The sequence below is a fragment of the Bos indicus genome, chromosome 22, assembly GCF_029378745.1.
Source record: "Bos indicus isolate NIAB-ARS_2022 breed Sahiwal x Tharparkar chromosome 22, NIAB-ARS_B.indTharparkar_mat_pri_1.0, whole genome shotgun sequence".
Taxonomy (NCBI): Eukaryota; Metazoa; Chordata; class Mammalia; order Artiodactyla; family Bovidae; genus Bos; species Bos indicus.
Genome location: NC_091781.1, coordinates 11,934,744 through 11,948,944, shown reverse-complemented (window position 1 = coordinate 11,948,944; position 14,201 = coordinate 11,934,744). Strand labels below are relative to the sequence as shown.

General features: G+C 56.3%; 1 protein-coding gene across 2 annotated transcripts in view; it reads left to right on the top strand.

Annotated features, from left to right (window-relative positions):
- Positions 1-14,201, top strand: part of SCN5A (sodium voltage-gated channel alpha subunit 5) — a 105,154-nt gene that overhangs the window by 25,134 nt on the left and 65,819 nt on the right. The window contains exons 4-6 of one of the 2 annotated variants that reach the window (XM_070776067.1): positions 3,726-3,815; positions 5,141-5,269; positions 12,031-12,122. In XM_070776067.1, the coding sequence (XP_070632168.1) occupies positions 3,726-3,815; positions 5,141-5,269; positions 12,031-12,122 (311 nt within the window). Of the gene's footprint in view, positions 1-3,725; positions 3,816-5,140; positions 5,270-11,810; positions 11,903-12,030; positions 12,123-14,201 lie in introns of both variants that reach the window. The other variant, XM_070776066.1, reaches the window with a different exon arrangement.

Genomic DNA, 14,201 nt, shown 5'->3' with positions numbered 1-14,201 from the left:
GGCAACTCACGCTAGGGCATTGCTGAGTCTGGAGAAGCCAAAATTCATTCAGATGGCGCCTTTCCTTTCCCCCTGTGCAGCGCAGGCCGTGGCTGGCAGGGCTCAGAAGGGCTGTCCGCTCTGGCTCTTCCCTAAGTCTTGATGTCAGACTGCAGTTCACCTCTGTCTGTGTCCAGCTGAGTCCTCTGGTCCAAGGCAGCCTGTCCACACTGCTGCTGTCTGCCAAGCAGCCTTTTCTCCACGCTGATGAGAGCCGTGAGTGCTATGACCACAGCGGGGAGAGGCTCGGTTCCTCAGACAGGCATCTCTCTAGTCCTGAGCTTCCCCAGGACCAGCTGGGCTGTTTGCTGGAGGAACCCTAACCAGCCTCCAGAGCCTATGTGAATGCCTCCTCCAGGAAGCCTTCCTGCCCAGCCTCACTGGAGACCAGTCTGATTTTTCATAATCTCCTATCTTGAAGCAGTTCAATGGCTTGGAGGTCTCCCTGTCCCCCACACAGAGCCACGCCCTTATGCTCACGTGAGGTGGGTTCTTAAAAATGACAAATAATTCAGTTCGTCTTCCTGGGTGGCTGTCTGCACACACTTTACAGAGCTCTTCACCCCATGGTTTTCAGCGTGCCTGTGGGTGTCAGAGTCCAAGTGTGGGATGGCACTCCCACTTGGTGACTGAGGGCCTGAAACAATGTGATTCCCACAGGCCCTTCAGTTTGGAGGTGAGGGAAGGGACCAGGGGACTTTGCTGTCATTGTGCAGAGATGGTGAGGCTGCAGCGGAGTTCAGAGTGGAGCCTGCATCAGGACGGCCAGGTCTCAGATCTGGGCTCTGCTATTGACCAGGGTTGGACCCACAGTCATTTTTTGCAGCTGCTACAACAAATTACCAGAGACTTAGCAGCTTGAAACAATGCAGACTTGTCGTCTTATGGTTCTGGAGGTCAGAAGTCCAAAAAAGATCTCACTGGGCTAAAAACAAGGTATCCACAGGGCCGAAGTTCTTTCTGGAGGTTCACAGACAGAATCCGTTTTCTAGGTTTTTCTATTTTCCAGGGGCTGCGGAAAATCCTCGGCTCTGGCCTCCTTCCATTTCCAAAGTCAGCAACAGCTGGTGGAGTCTTTCTCACGAACATCATGCTGACGCCTGCTGGTCCTCTTTTATAAGGACCCTGTGATGACATTGGGCCCACCCAGATAATCCAGGATAATCACCCGATCCTTAATTCAATCACATCTGCAAAGTCCCCTTTGCCATCTACATGAACGGTTATAGTTTCCAGGGATTAGGACGTGATTGTCTTTGCTGGGGGGCATTTCTCTACCTACTAGAGTATCCTTCAAGGTAACCTCTTTGTGCCTCAGTCTCCTCATCTCTAGAATGGGGAAGAAGTCTCCACCTCCTGCATTCTTGGGAGGAGAGAAATAGTCAATGGGTGCAGACAGCAGAGCCTGGCACCTAGGAAGGGCTCAATAAATACTTGCGGTTAGCATCATTACCTTCATATTTCAGGAGTCATCTGATCCTCAGTAGACAGTTAAGCAATGGACCTTTGGGGATGAAGAAAGGCTGGTTAAGGGAGCTTGTTAACTCCCTGCCCAGTGAGGAAAGCCTTGGCAGGGAGCCAGGGTGTGAGGAATGTGTGTGTGTGTGTGTGTGTGTGTAGGGGAGAAGGGCTATTGAGATGGTTATCTAATCTGCCCTTGAATGCTGGAGAAGGAGCTAGGCCCAGTGGTGGAGACCCTCTCCCAGGCAGAGGGAGGGACAGATACCAAGCTGAGGGAAGGACCCCAGTGTCTGGGAGGTGCCCCCTAGCTGGGGAGAAATCAAGGCTCCTTGCAGTCCTGGCCTCTGAGCTGAGCTACCAGCTTTCCAGTAGTCATATGACTTTCCAGTGGTCATGTATGGATGTGAGAGTTGGACTATAAAGAAAGCTGAGTGCCAAAGAATTGATGCTTTTGAACTGTGATATTGAAGAAGACTCTTGAGAGTCCCTTGGACTGCAAAGAGATCCAACCAGTCAATCCTAAAGGAAGTCAGTCCAGAATATTCATTGGAAGGACTGATGCTGAAGCTGAAACTCCAATACTTTGGCCACCTGATGTGAAGAACTGACTCATTGGAAAAGACCCTGATGCTGGGAAAGATTGAGGGCAGGAGGAGAAGGGGATGACAGAGGATGAGATGGTTGGATGGCATCACCAACTCAATGGACATGAGTTTGAGCAAGCTCCGGGAGTTGGTGATGGACAAGGAAGCCTGATGTTCTACAGTCCATGGGGTCGCAAAGAATCGGACACAACTGAGTAACTGAACTGAACTGAACCCTGTTTTAACTAGGGGTGAGGGTCTCCAAATCTGACCCCTGTCATCTCAGATGAGAAATTGGAGAATTCGCTATAAAGCTGCAGGCTGGATCTAACATGCTATTGCCTGATTCCCTGGATTCTCTCCAAGAAGCACTGGAGGTGTGGAAGACATCCCACCTCTCTCCCCCGCTGGGCCAGCCCTCTTCCAGAAATCAAAACGCTAGCTCAGCCCCCTCTCCAGTCTGACTGCACTGGACTCCGCATTGGGCCTGAGGTTGGGCAGGCCATGGGAAAGGGTGGAACTGTGATGGGGAGGGAAAAGGCAGGCCCCCGGAGTTCAGTTACTGCGGCACCTGGGGCGTCCATGTGAATCACCCTGCAGGACCATGCCATGGCAAGATGGTGACAGTGGGAGCAGCTGCAGGGGTGGGAAGCCGTTTCCTCAGTCAGACTCGGGAGAGGATTCCTGAGGGCAGCAGAGTGTCCTTGTTCTGGGCCGGGACCCTAGGGTGTCCCCGCCCACAGGAGGCCCAGGGTCTGGCCTTTGTTCCTCTGCAGTCCTGGTAGAGGTGAGAGAGGCCATGGCGGTCAGGCAGAGCTTCATCCAGTCTGAAGCAGCGTCTGGGACTTGGAGCCAAGGAGTCAGGGATCAGACAAGGCCTGGAGCAGTTCGGTTCGAGGCCAAGTGCCCAAGGCTGCCCAAGACACAGTCGTGGCATTTAAAGAGCTCCCCTTCTGGTGGGAACAGAGGGAAGCTGTCATTCAGGGAGGCAGACATGCTAACAGAGGGGTGCCCGGTGCCCTGGGGATGCAATAAGCAAGGAGTCAGGGCAGACCACCCTGAGGAGCTCCTTGAAGGAGAGAAGCAGGGTACCAGGTGGAGCAGAGGCCAAGAGAGAAAAGCCTGTGCAAAAGAAGCAACAGCCAGAGAACCCGTCTCCTGCTTCCCCCCAGGACAGTGTGTCCTGACAAGGCATATAGGTTTTGGCAGAAGTCCTGATTCAAAGGTCAGCCTGGGCCACTCCCATAGAAGTGGAGGAGGGCACTCAGAGCCCTGCCATCGTGGCTTCCCTCCCCCCAAAACAGTGGCCTCTGAGCAGCCGTTTATAAAGGTAAAAACCTCTGAGGTCTGGGAGGTTCCTTCCTTCCATCCATCCCTCTGGGATGGGCCCTACAAAGGACTCTGCTAATAGCTCAAATTCAAGGGTCTGGTCCCTGTCAGAGGCCGTGGAGCAGGGCAGGTGTGCAGCCTCAGAGGGGAGGGATTGGCAAGGACTGGGCAGAGCCCCGGTGTGTCTCCTGGGAGCCCTCGTCTCGTCCACCTGGCAGCCTTGGCCTGGTGGGGTGGGGCCCAGGGGTGGGGCCCGCTGGTGGTGGCGGCCGGTTGGCCCCCTGCAGGCGACCTTCCTTGACACTGCGCCACGCTCTTCAGCATGCTCATCATGTGTACCATTCTGACCAACTGCGTGTTCATGGCCCAGCACGACCCTCCGCCCTGGACCAAATATGTCGAGTGAGTATCCCCAGGGCCTCTCCAGCAGGCCCTGCCCCCTCTGCCTTTCCCTTTCGAGACTCCTGGCCTCAAGGTCACATGAGCAGAGACCCACAACTCACCCACCTGGGGCGCCCTTGGCCCAGCCCTTCCCTCTCTTGCTGCTTCCAGTCCTGCCAAATTTGTGCTTTGATTTGTGTCATCAGGAGAGGAAGCTCTCTGGGTTGGCAAAAAGAGGGCTTTCTCCCTGACCCACCTGATGGTTTTGGAGAATGCACAGAGGCAATACTAACTAATAATTGAATGAACACTTGGTGCGCACCAGGCACTGTCCTAGAACTGTAAGCATCATGTCCCGTGACCCTCACGACAACCCAGTAGGGCAGGTATGGCCGCTGGGCCCGTTTGACAGATGAGAGAGAACTGGAGAAGTAACCCCTTCAAACTGTGCAGCTAGGGGGAGTGGGCACCGCGAAAGGGCCCCCGGCTCTCCCTAGCTCAGCACCACACGCTGCTGTCTCTTTTCCCTAGATCCTACTTCCTATAACCAGTTTTAGAAAGCTGCCTGGTTCTTCCTTCCCAGATGAAAGTACCTGCCCTATGGGCTCTAAGAGGACCCAACACCCCTGGTGCATTTGGCTCTTGTTTTCAGGGGACCACCACAAGGCTGGGGAAGCCTCTCTTCCCTAGGCGGCTTGCCTTGTTCACACAGGGCCCGGCAGCATCACTGACGCTGCGCTCCGCATCCAGCTGCTAAGACCCGGAGACCAGCAGGGCCGTGGCCCTTTCCTCGTCTGGCCCTGTGGGCCGCAGCCCCGGCATCCGAGCCTTTGGGGTTGCTCCGCTGGCCCCAAGCTCGGAGAACAGCCGTCTTCTAGTCCCAGGTGTTAGAACATCAACCCGCTTTCAAAGCCAAGGCAGACCCCTGTACCCACCTACCCACAGGTGGTTGACGATAGACCAGGCTGTCCACTGAGAGTCCACAAACAGAAGCGCGGGGCCATGGCTCTGAGCGTCCTGACAGCCCGACAGTGGCCACAGAGGGTACCTCAACCCCCAGGGCTGTGGTGAGGAGACAGGTGAAGGGTCTTCTTACATCAAGACAACTGAGAGAAGATAGAGAGTTCACACGGGAATGTGGGAGGCCTGTGCACGATGCTGAGTAAACGGGATGATGCATTAGCCGACCAGGTTTTTGGAACAAAGCTCCAACTCCCAACTCCAGCTCTGCCCGGGGGGCTTTGCAGAGAGCCTGGTCTGAGGGCCCTCGCCGAGGGGGAAAGATGCACAGGGCTCATGCCAACTGGCCTGCAGGCTTCACCCCCCCGCTGATCTCTCCTCCCCAGGTACATCTTCACTGCCATCTACACCTTTGAGTCTCTGGTCAAGATTCTGGCTCGAGGCTTCTGCCTGCACGCGTTCACCTTCCTTCGGGACCCGTGGAACTGGCTGGACTTCAGCGTGATCATCATGGCGTAAGTACCTTGTGGCTGCGCTTTCTGGGAGAGGCCACACTGAGGGGCGAGGGCGCCACTCCTGGCCCCAGGCTGAGGCCACGCCAGCTCCACAGGTGGCTGCAGAGCAACGCGCTTTCCTGCTGTGGAGCTGGAAGACGGCACGGAGGCCCTTGGCTCATCCTGGTGGGGAGAGACGGGTTCAGGGTAGCTCAGGCTTCCTTAGGGCTCAGGGCCACTGGCTCATCTGTGGCTCCGTGGCAGCCTTGTGCTCAAGGGGCTTCATTAAGATTCAGGTTTCGCATCCTCTGTGCTTTCCGTCAAGGGAAACCAGTGTTACAACCTGAAATCTCTGGACCACTATGAAAAGTGACCTGGATTCCAAGGTGACTTAAACTGCAGAAGAGAGATCAAAGGAGCCCAGAGAAGTGGCCAGACATCCCCAGGAGCTCCTGCCAGGCACCCTGGCGTGGCTTCAATCTCCATTCACAGACCCCACGTCTGGCACATTGCGAGACCCCTAGTCACCGATATGATCCACTAGGTCCTCACACCAGCCAGAGAGGTAGACGGGATTGAGGTTCCTTATCTCCAGTTTACAGATGAGCAGACTGACGCCGGGGACGCAGTGAGCAGGTGCGACCCTAGGCCTGCTGCTCCACCGGCTGAAGCCACACTTCCTTGCCTGGGAGGAGACCTCTTGCCCAGGGGCTGGATTGAGGCATGCCGCTCTGGATAGCTCAGACAACGGAGGCTGGGTTCTGGCAGGCTGGAGGGATCAGGGCAGGCCTCTCATGCAGGAGTCGTGGTCAGGGGCTTAGCCATCAAACCCATTCCGAAAGACTGATGTGTGTGGAGAGCCCAGTGGGTGCAGGGCTGGGTGCTGCACCTTGGCAACAGCAGAGCCGGTGAGGGTTATACTCCCTGCCCTTTCGAGCCTCGCTTTCCCCGCTGGTGAAGGGGTGGTGTGGAGCTGGGTGTTATCCGACGTGCAGTTCTGCTGCCGCTTTCTAGGTTTCTCAGATTGACTAAATCGGCCTGTTCATGATGAAGTCTTTATTGGCCCTTGGATGTGAGTGGCTCTGAGCTCAGCTATGCAGTGGAGGAGAGAGGGAAAGAGAGAGGCTGGACCTTGATGATGGGGTGCTCTCTGTCTTCCGGTCAGAACAGGCAGCAGAGCCCCCATTTCTAGGCACGATACTGGTCAGCTGACTCCAGCCCACCCTTTTATAGGTGGGGAAACCGAGGCTCGGAGGGGGCTACCAGTCACCCGGAATCCAGTGTCGATTTAGGCCTAGACAGAGCAAACAAGGCAAGAGCCCTGGGCTGTGGGAGACAGACTTCAAACAGGCCGAGAAAAGAGCCAAGTGTGATGAGAGCTGATGGGGGTAAAAGCAGGGAGGGCCGCACTCTGCTTTACCTTCGAGGAGGTGGCCCTGGCTGCTCTGTGGGTGCGACTCTGGGGAAGGGTAAGCACAGAGGCTGTACTGGGGGCCAGGAGAGAGAGGGTGGCGGCTGGGACCAGGGTTCCAGTGGAGAAAGTGTGAGATATGCTCAGATCCTGGGGGTGTTTGAAAGTAGGGCTGACAGGAGGCCTCGAGGCAGCTCTTGGCTTGAGCAGCTGGGTGGCCGGTGTGACCATGTGTCGGCCTGGAGAACGCAGGGAGGAGAAGACTCGAATATCCGGTGTGGAATATATTAAGTCTGAAAGCATCCAGGGTGAGATACCGAGTCAGCAACTGGATCTTCCAGCCTGGAGTTCAGGAAAGAGGTCCACTCGGAGGTATAAATTTAGAAGCCATCGGGATACGGATGGTATTTAAAGCCAGGAGACCGGATGAGATCATCTGGGAGAGTCGCCAGGGATGGGAAGCCGCCTGGGGACTGTACCCTGGGACGCTCCGACATCCTGAAGTCAGGAAGAAGGAGGATGGAGCAAAGAGACTGGAAGGAACCCCCGGGGAAGGCTGAGGAAAACCAGGAGAGAGCAGTGTCCTGAAAGCCAGCGAGGGGACGTGACTCGAAAGGAACCACAAGGAGGCTCGTGAGAACTGAGCTGCACTGTTGGAGTCAACAACGTAAAAAGGGCAGATGACTTTGACCTTGACATGATGGGGGACACAGCTGATTAAAGAGGGCTCAAGGCAGGGTGGGAAGAGAGTGGAGCAGGGCAAGTGTACCCATCTGGTCTGTGGGGTTTACTCTAAAAGAGGACCCAAGGTAGGATGGTGATCAGAGGGGAGGATGGGTGAAGGGAAAACCCTTAAAGAAGGGGGCATCTGTGCAGGTTGATGGGAACGATCCAGGAGAGAGGGCAAGTTGGTGATAGTGGAAAGGGGCCAACTGCAGGACCAAAGCCCTTGAGCTGGCCCCGAGGGGTCAGGAATCCAGGGTCTGGGGGGAGTGTTGGCCATAAGAGCAGGGAAGACAGAATTCCCAGGGGCAGTGGGGGTGGATTGATAGATCCGATGATGAGAGAAGGAATTTCTCTCCTGATTGCTTCTGTTTTCTCTGTGGTAAGAAGCAGGGTCATCAACTGAGAACACAGAGCTGGGAGGCGAGTCCCAGGTGTGAGAAGGGAGGTAGCGTTCTCTGTGTCTGAGCCACGACTGATGAGAGTGGAGTAGGATCCCCAGGCCCAAGCTCTCAGGTGCCCTGCGGGAGGTGGGCGGTGATCCACAGACCCCTGAGGGCCTGAAGTCACAGGAGGAGGATACCGCGTCTGCCTGAGCCTTCCCTACCTTCCTATCCTGGAGCCTGAGCAGAGAACTGGGTTATTGCAACAACACACCCAGAACCCTGGGCCCCTTGTCTGATGTCAGGAGCCAGGCTTTGCCTTGTCTTCAGCCCGTGGCTCTGGGCGGTGCTCCGAGTCCTCTCCATCTAGCTCTTAGGAAGTCCTCCTGTCCTGTCTCGTGAGAGGATCCAGGTCAGCGCCTACCCCCTCCACGGAACCCCAAGGGAAACTACTCCCTTCATTCAGAATTGCAGAGCAGGAGTGCCTTGCTCACCAAGGCCTCCTGCCCTCATTCTACACTGACCCTGGGCTGAAAAAGCAGAGCAAACCTCCACGGCGACCAGACTGTTTCCACGTTTCTGAACGTCTCACAAGAAATGGCCCGCTCACTTCCCCTGGAGCTGCCGGGCCCGTTGGAATGCCAGATTTGCTCTCTGGGCTAGACTGGCCCAGCACTTCGATTGACGGTGCTCCTGCTTTGTGAAAACAATGAATTACTGCTGTGGTGATGCAGTGAAAAGCATTCTGCTATAACCAAAGTGATTCAGTAATGTGGGGCTCCTAGAATAATCAGAGTGGCAGGAAAGCTCTGTTCACTGACATTCCCCCACCTCCCCTCCGTTTTAATGATGGAGAAACTGAGGCTCAAAGAGAGCCTACCCCTTGCCTCAAATTGTAGGATGAATCAGCAGCAACACAGGGACTCAAACCAGGTCTCCTAACTCGTAACCTTGAGAAGCACCCCTAATCTGATGTTTCTGACTTAGGCTTGCACCTGATCCCCAGTCCCACCCACTTTAGAGTGGAGGGTCAGAGGAGGGTGCCATGAAGCCTGTCAGGCTCCACTTGCAACCCTCCAGCCGGAGTTCTTCCTGTGGCCCCCCTTTCAGCTGGGCATTACCAGCTGCTTCCCACCTTCTGGGGTTGTTATGGAAACCAAACCTGGAAGGGAAGGCAGGGAGGGCAGAGAGGAGAGGGTGGCAATCACCACAGCAGCTAACGTGCCGGCTGTACCTCTGCCTTGCAGCCCAGGAGGGGCCGTCTGCCTGGAATGGGAGGGCCGCCTGACCGGATGGGGGCTGAGCAGGAGCAAAGCCGGGCTCTGCCCTCCTCGTGGCTCCTCAGCTTCCAAAAGCCTCTCGCACTGGGGCTGGTGTGATGGGGTAGAACTCTCACCCACCACCGTCTGCTCTTTCTGTGTCAGGGCCCGTGATCCCACCCCAGCTGTCTGCCCCTGCCCTGAGGCTCGGCCCCCGCAGAAAGAGTAGAATGGCTCGATGGAGCATCTGGGCGGCACAGATCTCTGCTCCACCCCGCTCTGGGGCACTGTTGAAGCTGCCCCTTTGCTAGATATAGGGTCTCTCCTGCCTTGCCGTACTCCAGGGCCCCAGAAGAGGCTTCAGTGAGGGTCTAGGGCCCCGAGATGGGAAGTAGTCAGGCACCAGGTTCTGGGTCGAGTAAAAGAGGCAATAGCCCCCCGTGTCACAGACGTGCTCACAGACACACCTTGCCCTCACCCTGCCCTGCACCCCGCCTTCCAGGCTTCTTCCTCCTCAGTATTTTGGCCGCTGGCCCCGCCCCATTCTCAGCCACGCCACTGGCCTTGAAGGCTATGGGGAGCACACCCCTTGGGGTCTTGGCTTCCCTGTGCCCAGCAGGTGCTGACTAGAGGGCAAGCACTGCTGATGCTAGGGACCCTTAGGGGGTGGGGGAGGCAGGGTCTACACTGGGACGGGCACAGACTGGCTAAATCCAAGCAGGACATGGGCAGGGCTTCCCTGGAGACCCGAGGGAACAGGCAGGGTCTGGAAGGGACAAGAGACTGAAGGAGTTGGCCCCCTCTCTGGCACAGCTCTCTGCCCATTCCCTATACCCAGGAGACACAGCCTTGAAGCCAGTGTCCTCAGCAAGAAAGCCCAGTTCTGGGGCACACCCACTGGAGTAGCCGCAGAAAATGGACCCAGAGCCACCTGCAGGCCGGAACGGTGGCTTCCATGTAACAGTGACGTTGGCAGTGGTGCAGGTTCATCCTGACAGTCCCATGGCCACACCTCATCAGGACAGAGTCCAAGCCTGAGAGGAGAATGTGCGACCCTCGGAGGCCTGAGGGTCAGAGCCCTCACAGAAAGTGGACTAGCCATCCAAAGTGGAGAGGGAGCTTCAACCGAATCAACAGATGAGGTGATGTTCACCTCCCATCGGGAGCCAGGGCTGTATCTGACTATTGCAACCAAGAAAGATTTGCAGGCTGCCGTGAGTCCAGTGGAAGAAATGGAAACCACACCATAGAAAGGACCTGGTACAGACAGAAGGAAAGCTCTACTGAGAATGAGTCTGCTGACTTCCCATCCCTGAAGGGATATGGAGAGTGAGGAGGGAGCAGGCTTGGTCCACAGAGCCCCATGAGGATGGAGGAGCCCGTGAGTGGACGGACAGGAAGCTGGTGTCAGCGCTAGTCAGGCGGACCCGACCAACCTCAGGACACTGAGTCCCTGGCGCAGCCTGCCACGTCCCTCCCTGCAGACCCCCAGAGCTTGAAGGTACATGCAGAAGCTCTAAGCAGAGTGGAAGGGCCTGGAGGGCCACCCTGACTGGCAGAGTGAGTCCATCAGCCCTGTCAACCCACCCTCGACACTCACCCAGCGTCGCTGGGCTGATGTCACTCAGACACCGGGTCAGACACACTTGGTTACACATGAGCCATCCAGAGTCCGCTGTTCTTTGTCAAACATCAGACACCTTCGGTTAAATGTCAGACACCTTGGATGTGAAACCTTTGATTAAATATCACCAGTCACTTGCCACTCTCCCGACGGCCCCGGGCACACACTATCCATCCATGCTCAGACAGCCTGGTCATGGGACCCATCCACTCATGTCCTTGTGCTCTGCTTGGGTGGGCCCAGCCCCCTGGAGACTGACACCTTCCTTCCGGGGCTATGGAATCTGTTGTCCAAGTTGGGCCCATGGCCACTCAGCCCAGCTAAACACTACTCGGGCCTGAGCAGGACATATCCCCAGGCGGGCTGCTTACTTCCCAAGATGATTCCTCCCATGGAGACCCATCGGAAGGGGACACCAAGACAGAGGTGGCCTCATGGGAGAGGGGTTGGCACATCCCTAGGACTCCACAACCTGCTTTTTTCCTCTTCTTTTGTTGGCCATTGCCTGTAGTCAAAGAGCTCACTATCTGGGCAACCTCCCATCTCGCTTTCCAAAGCATCCTCTTGGGAAGTCTTCTTCCTCTGAGTTCTCAGGTCACCGCCACCTTCTGACTTCAGGGAGTCCTGAACCAGCCCATGCACAGAGATCTGTGGTTGGAAGGAGCAAGCAGACTAACTTCAGACACCCAGCCATGCCTCTACAGTGGTCTCTAGGGCTTCTGAGTCCCACAGGTCAGAGCTTCAAGGCATGAGCCATGACACTGCAGAAGACGCATGGCACAACTGGGGCCAGACAGCCGCTTGCTTCCTTTATCACTTTCCCCCTGGAAAATGGAGTCTCCCTCTTGGCCATGTCCCCAGCCCCAGACCCCACCATGTGGCCGGGCGTCAGTCTCCAGTGGCATGGAGCATGTGGCAGAGTAGCCGCCTCCTAGCGCCGTCACCAAGAGAGTTGCCTGGGAGCTTGCCCTGTGGACACTCTTAAGGCATCCTCGCTGAGGTCCCCATGGCAGGAGGGATGAGAGCAGGAAAAAGACCTGGGGGAGGCCGCGGGTCATGCCCAGCCCTTCCCATGGGAGCGGGAGAAGAGAGAGGGCTGGTCGGGGAGGGTGGGCTGAGCTGCTGCTTTGTAATTCCCAATAACTGTGGTTTGATTCTGCAGGTATGTATCAGAAAATATAAAACTAGGCAATTTGTCGGCTCTTCGAACTTTCAGAGTCCTGAGAGCTCTAAAAACTATTTCAGTTATCCCAGGTAAGATGCTCAGCTTTGCTCCCGGATCTCAGCTACAAGTGACTCTCTCTCTGTCTCCCCCACCCCCGCCCCGACGTGTGTCCTCCTGGTGTGTTGTCACTCTTGTGTGTGAATTTCCCCTGTTACAGATACACCACTGAATTTGTGGACCTGGGCAATGTCTCAGCTTTACGTACCTTCCGAGTCCTCCGGGCCCTGAAAACTATATCAGTCATTTCAGGTGAAAATCAGGTTAAACGCCAAGGCTGGAGGGGTTCGCTCGGGCCTTTCCAGCCACCTGGGGGCCAAGGCAACCCTCGGGAAGGTCCCCCCGAATGTGCCTGTCCCCAGAGTACCTTTCCCAGAGCTCGGATGTGGGGGCTATCGGCAGTGGACACGGTTGTCCCCTCGGTGCTTCAAAGGGGCTCCAGACCCACCCCAGCAAAGCCCAGCACCACAGACCCCCGGGGGCCCAGAGTACACCATGGAAGGTCCTGGGTTGAACCCAAATTCTCCCCAGGACAGTGATTGCTTTCCCAAACTGAACTCAACCATTGGAAGAGGTCAAAGTTTATGTGTGTGTTGCTTCCCCTTGAAGCATCGTCCTGCGATCAGGACACTAAAAGAGCTATTTGCAGGGAAACCACACCCAGAGCCCAGAAAGACAGCATGGGCGTGGCCTTTGGTGGCTGAGCGCCCCGTCCCTGCCCTGAGCCCCCTGGGTGATACACGCACAGCTGGCACTCGCGCCCCATTCTGTGATCAGAGCGTACTCTGTGGACAGGCGCCGCCGGGCCTTGGCGTCTAACAGCCCTCGCTGCACGTGCGGTAGACGTTTAGCAAACCGTGCATGGTAGCCTCGGGAAGAAATTCTCCTTGACAACATGTTGGCAATTGTCCCCGGGAAAGCGGCTAAGGCCCCGGTGGCCTCTCCAGAAAGCCAGCCAACCCCATCCATCTAGGAACATTCTCTAAGACTTCTGACGCTGTCAGAGCCCAGAGGCGCCTCCCAGCATGTCCACACTCAGAACTGGAGCAGGTGCTTCTTTTGAGCAGGCAGCTGAAAACAGTTTGTATGCCACCGATCTGGAGAGACGGCAGAACCAGATGGTGGTATCCACTCCTGATTTGGAAAGCGGATGGGTCCTGGGCCCTTGGCCTGCTTTTGGCTGTTGCTGCCTCCAGGGAGCCAGGGGCCATGGTCTGAGCTCCCTGAAGTTCAGCCTCCCCTGGTGGGGCTCATTTATCATATAAGGGGAGCCCCTACTCATGCTGACTTCACACTGAGCCTCAGAATGCTCTTTCTGGCTCTGATCCCACCATGGGCTGAGCACAGGAGCAACTTGCCCCCACACTCCCCACAAGTGGCCCAGGCATGCTAAGAGCTCATAGTGAGTGGGACAGGCTGCTCCAACTCCCATGAAGCCTCCCCCACCCCACCGTCGTAACAGGTGTCATTGGCCTTGGTACACACACATCCTCAGATACTTCAGGGTCTGTCCTCTAGGGCCCCGGGGACTTTATAGCACATACCCGGCGAAGGTAGGAAAGCACACTGACCAGAGCCATTAAGAAAAGGCATGCCCCAGTTTGTTTTATTACAAAAGGGTGACAGGAAACTGTTTCTCCGTCTCGGGTTAAAGGAGAGGGAGCCCGCCATTCCCAGCCCAGCCCCACTGGATCTCTTCAAAGCTGCCAGACAGCAGGTCCTGAAAGTGAGCATCAGGAAAATGCTGTGGTCAGCATTACGGAAGTCTCCCTGGAGGAGCTGTCCCCTGCGCTGAGGCTTAATAGCCGTGGCTCTCTCCAGACCTCAGTCTCCTTTGCTTTAAAATGGGAAGGAATCGGAATGGTTGGTTTCTAACAGCCAGCCTGTTAGAGCTTCAGTGGAGGGAGACTTATGCATTTGATCCGCCAGGACCCATCCCTTCCTGGGTCTTTTCAGAGAGAACCCCTGTCCCTGGTTGGAATCCTCCTGGCCAGAAGTGGACTCTCATCAATCTGAGAAGTGGTTAAAGGGATGGGTCGCCAACTGACTGTTCCCAAGAACACTGTCTCCATAGACTAGGAGGTGTTCAGAGCCTTGAACTGAGTGCTTTAGGCCAAAGATGCTGTGGAGGCAGAGTCCAGTTTGGAAATGTGAGCTGCTGCCCACTGCCGCTCACTTTGCCCCCTTCCCCGTGCCTCTTTCAGTGGGCATGGCGAGGAGAACCAGACGCCCACCACAGGGTCCCAGAAGCTCTGCTAGAAATGAAGCATAGTCCCGGACTACAGAGGGCTCGTGAATCCCATCACCACCACCACCACTACTCCGGGCCCA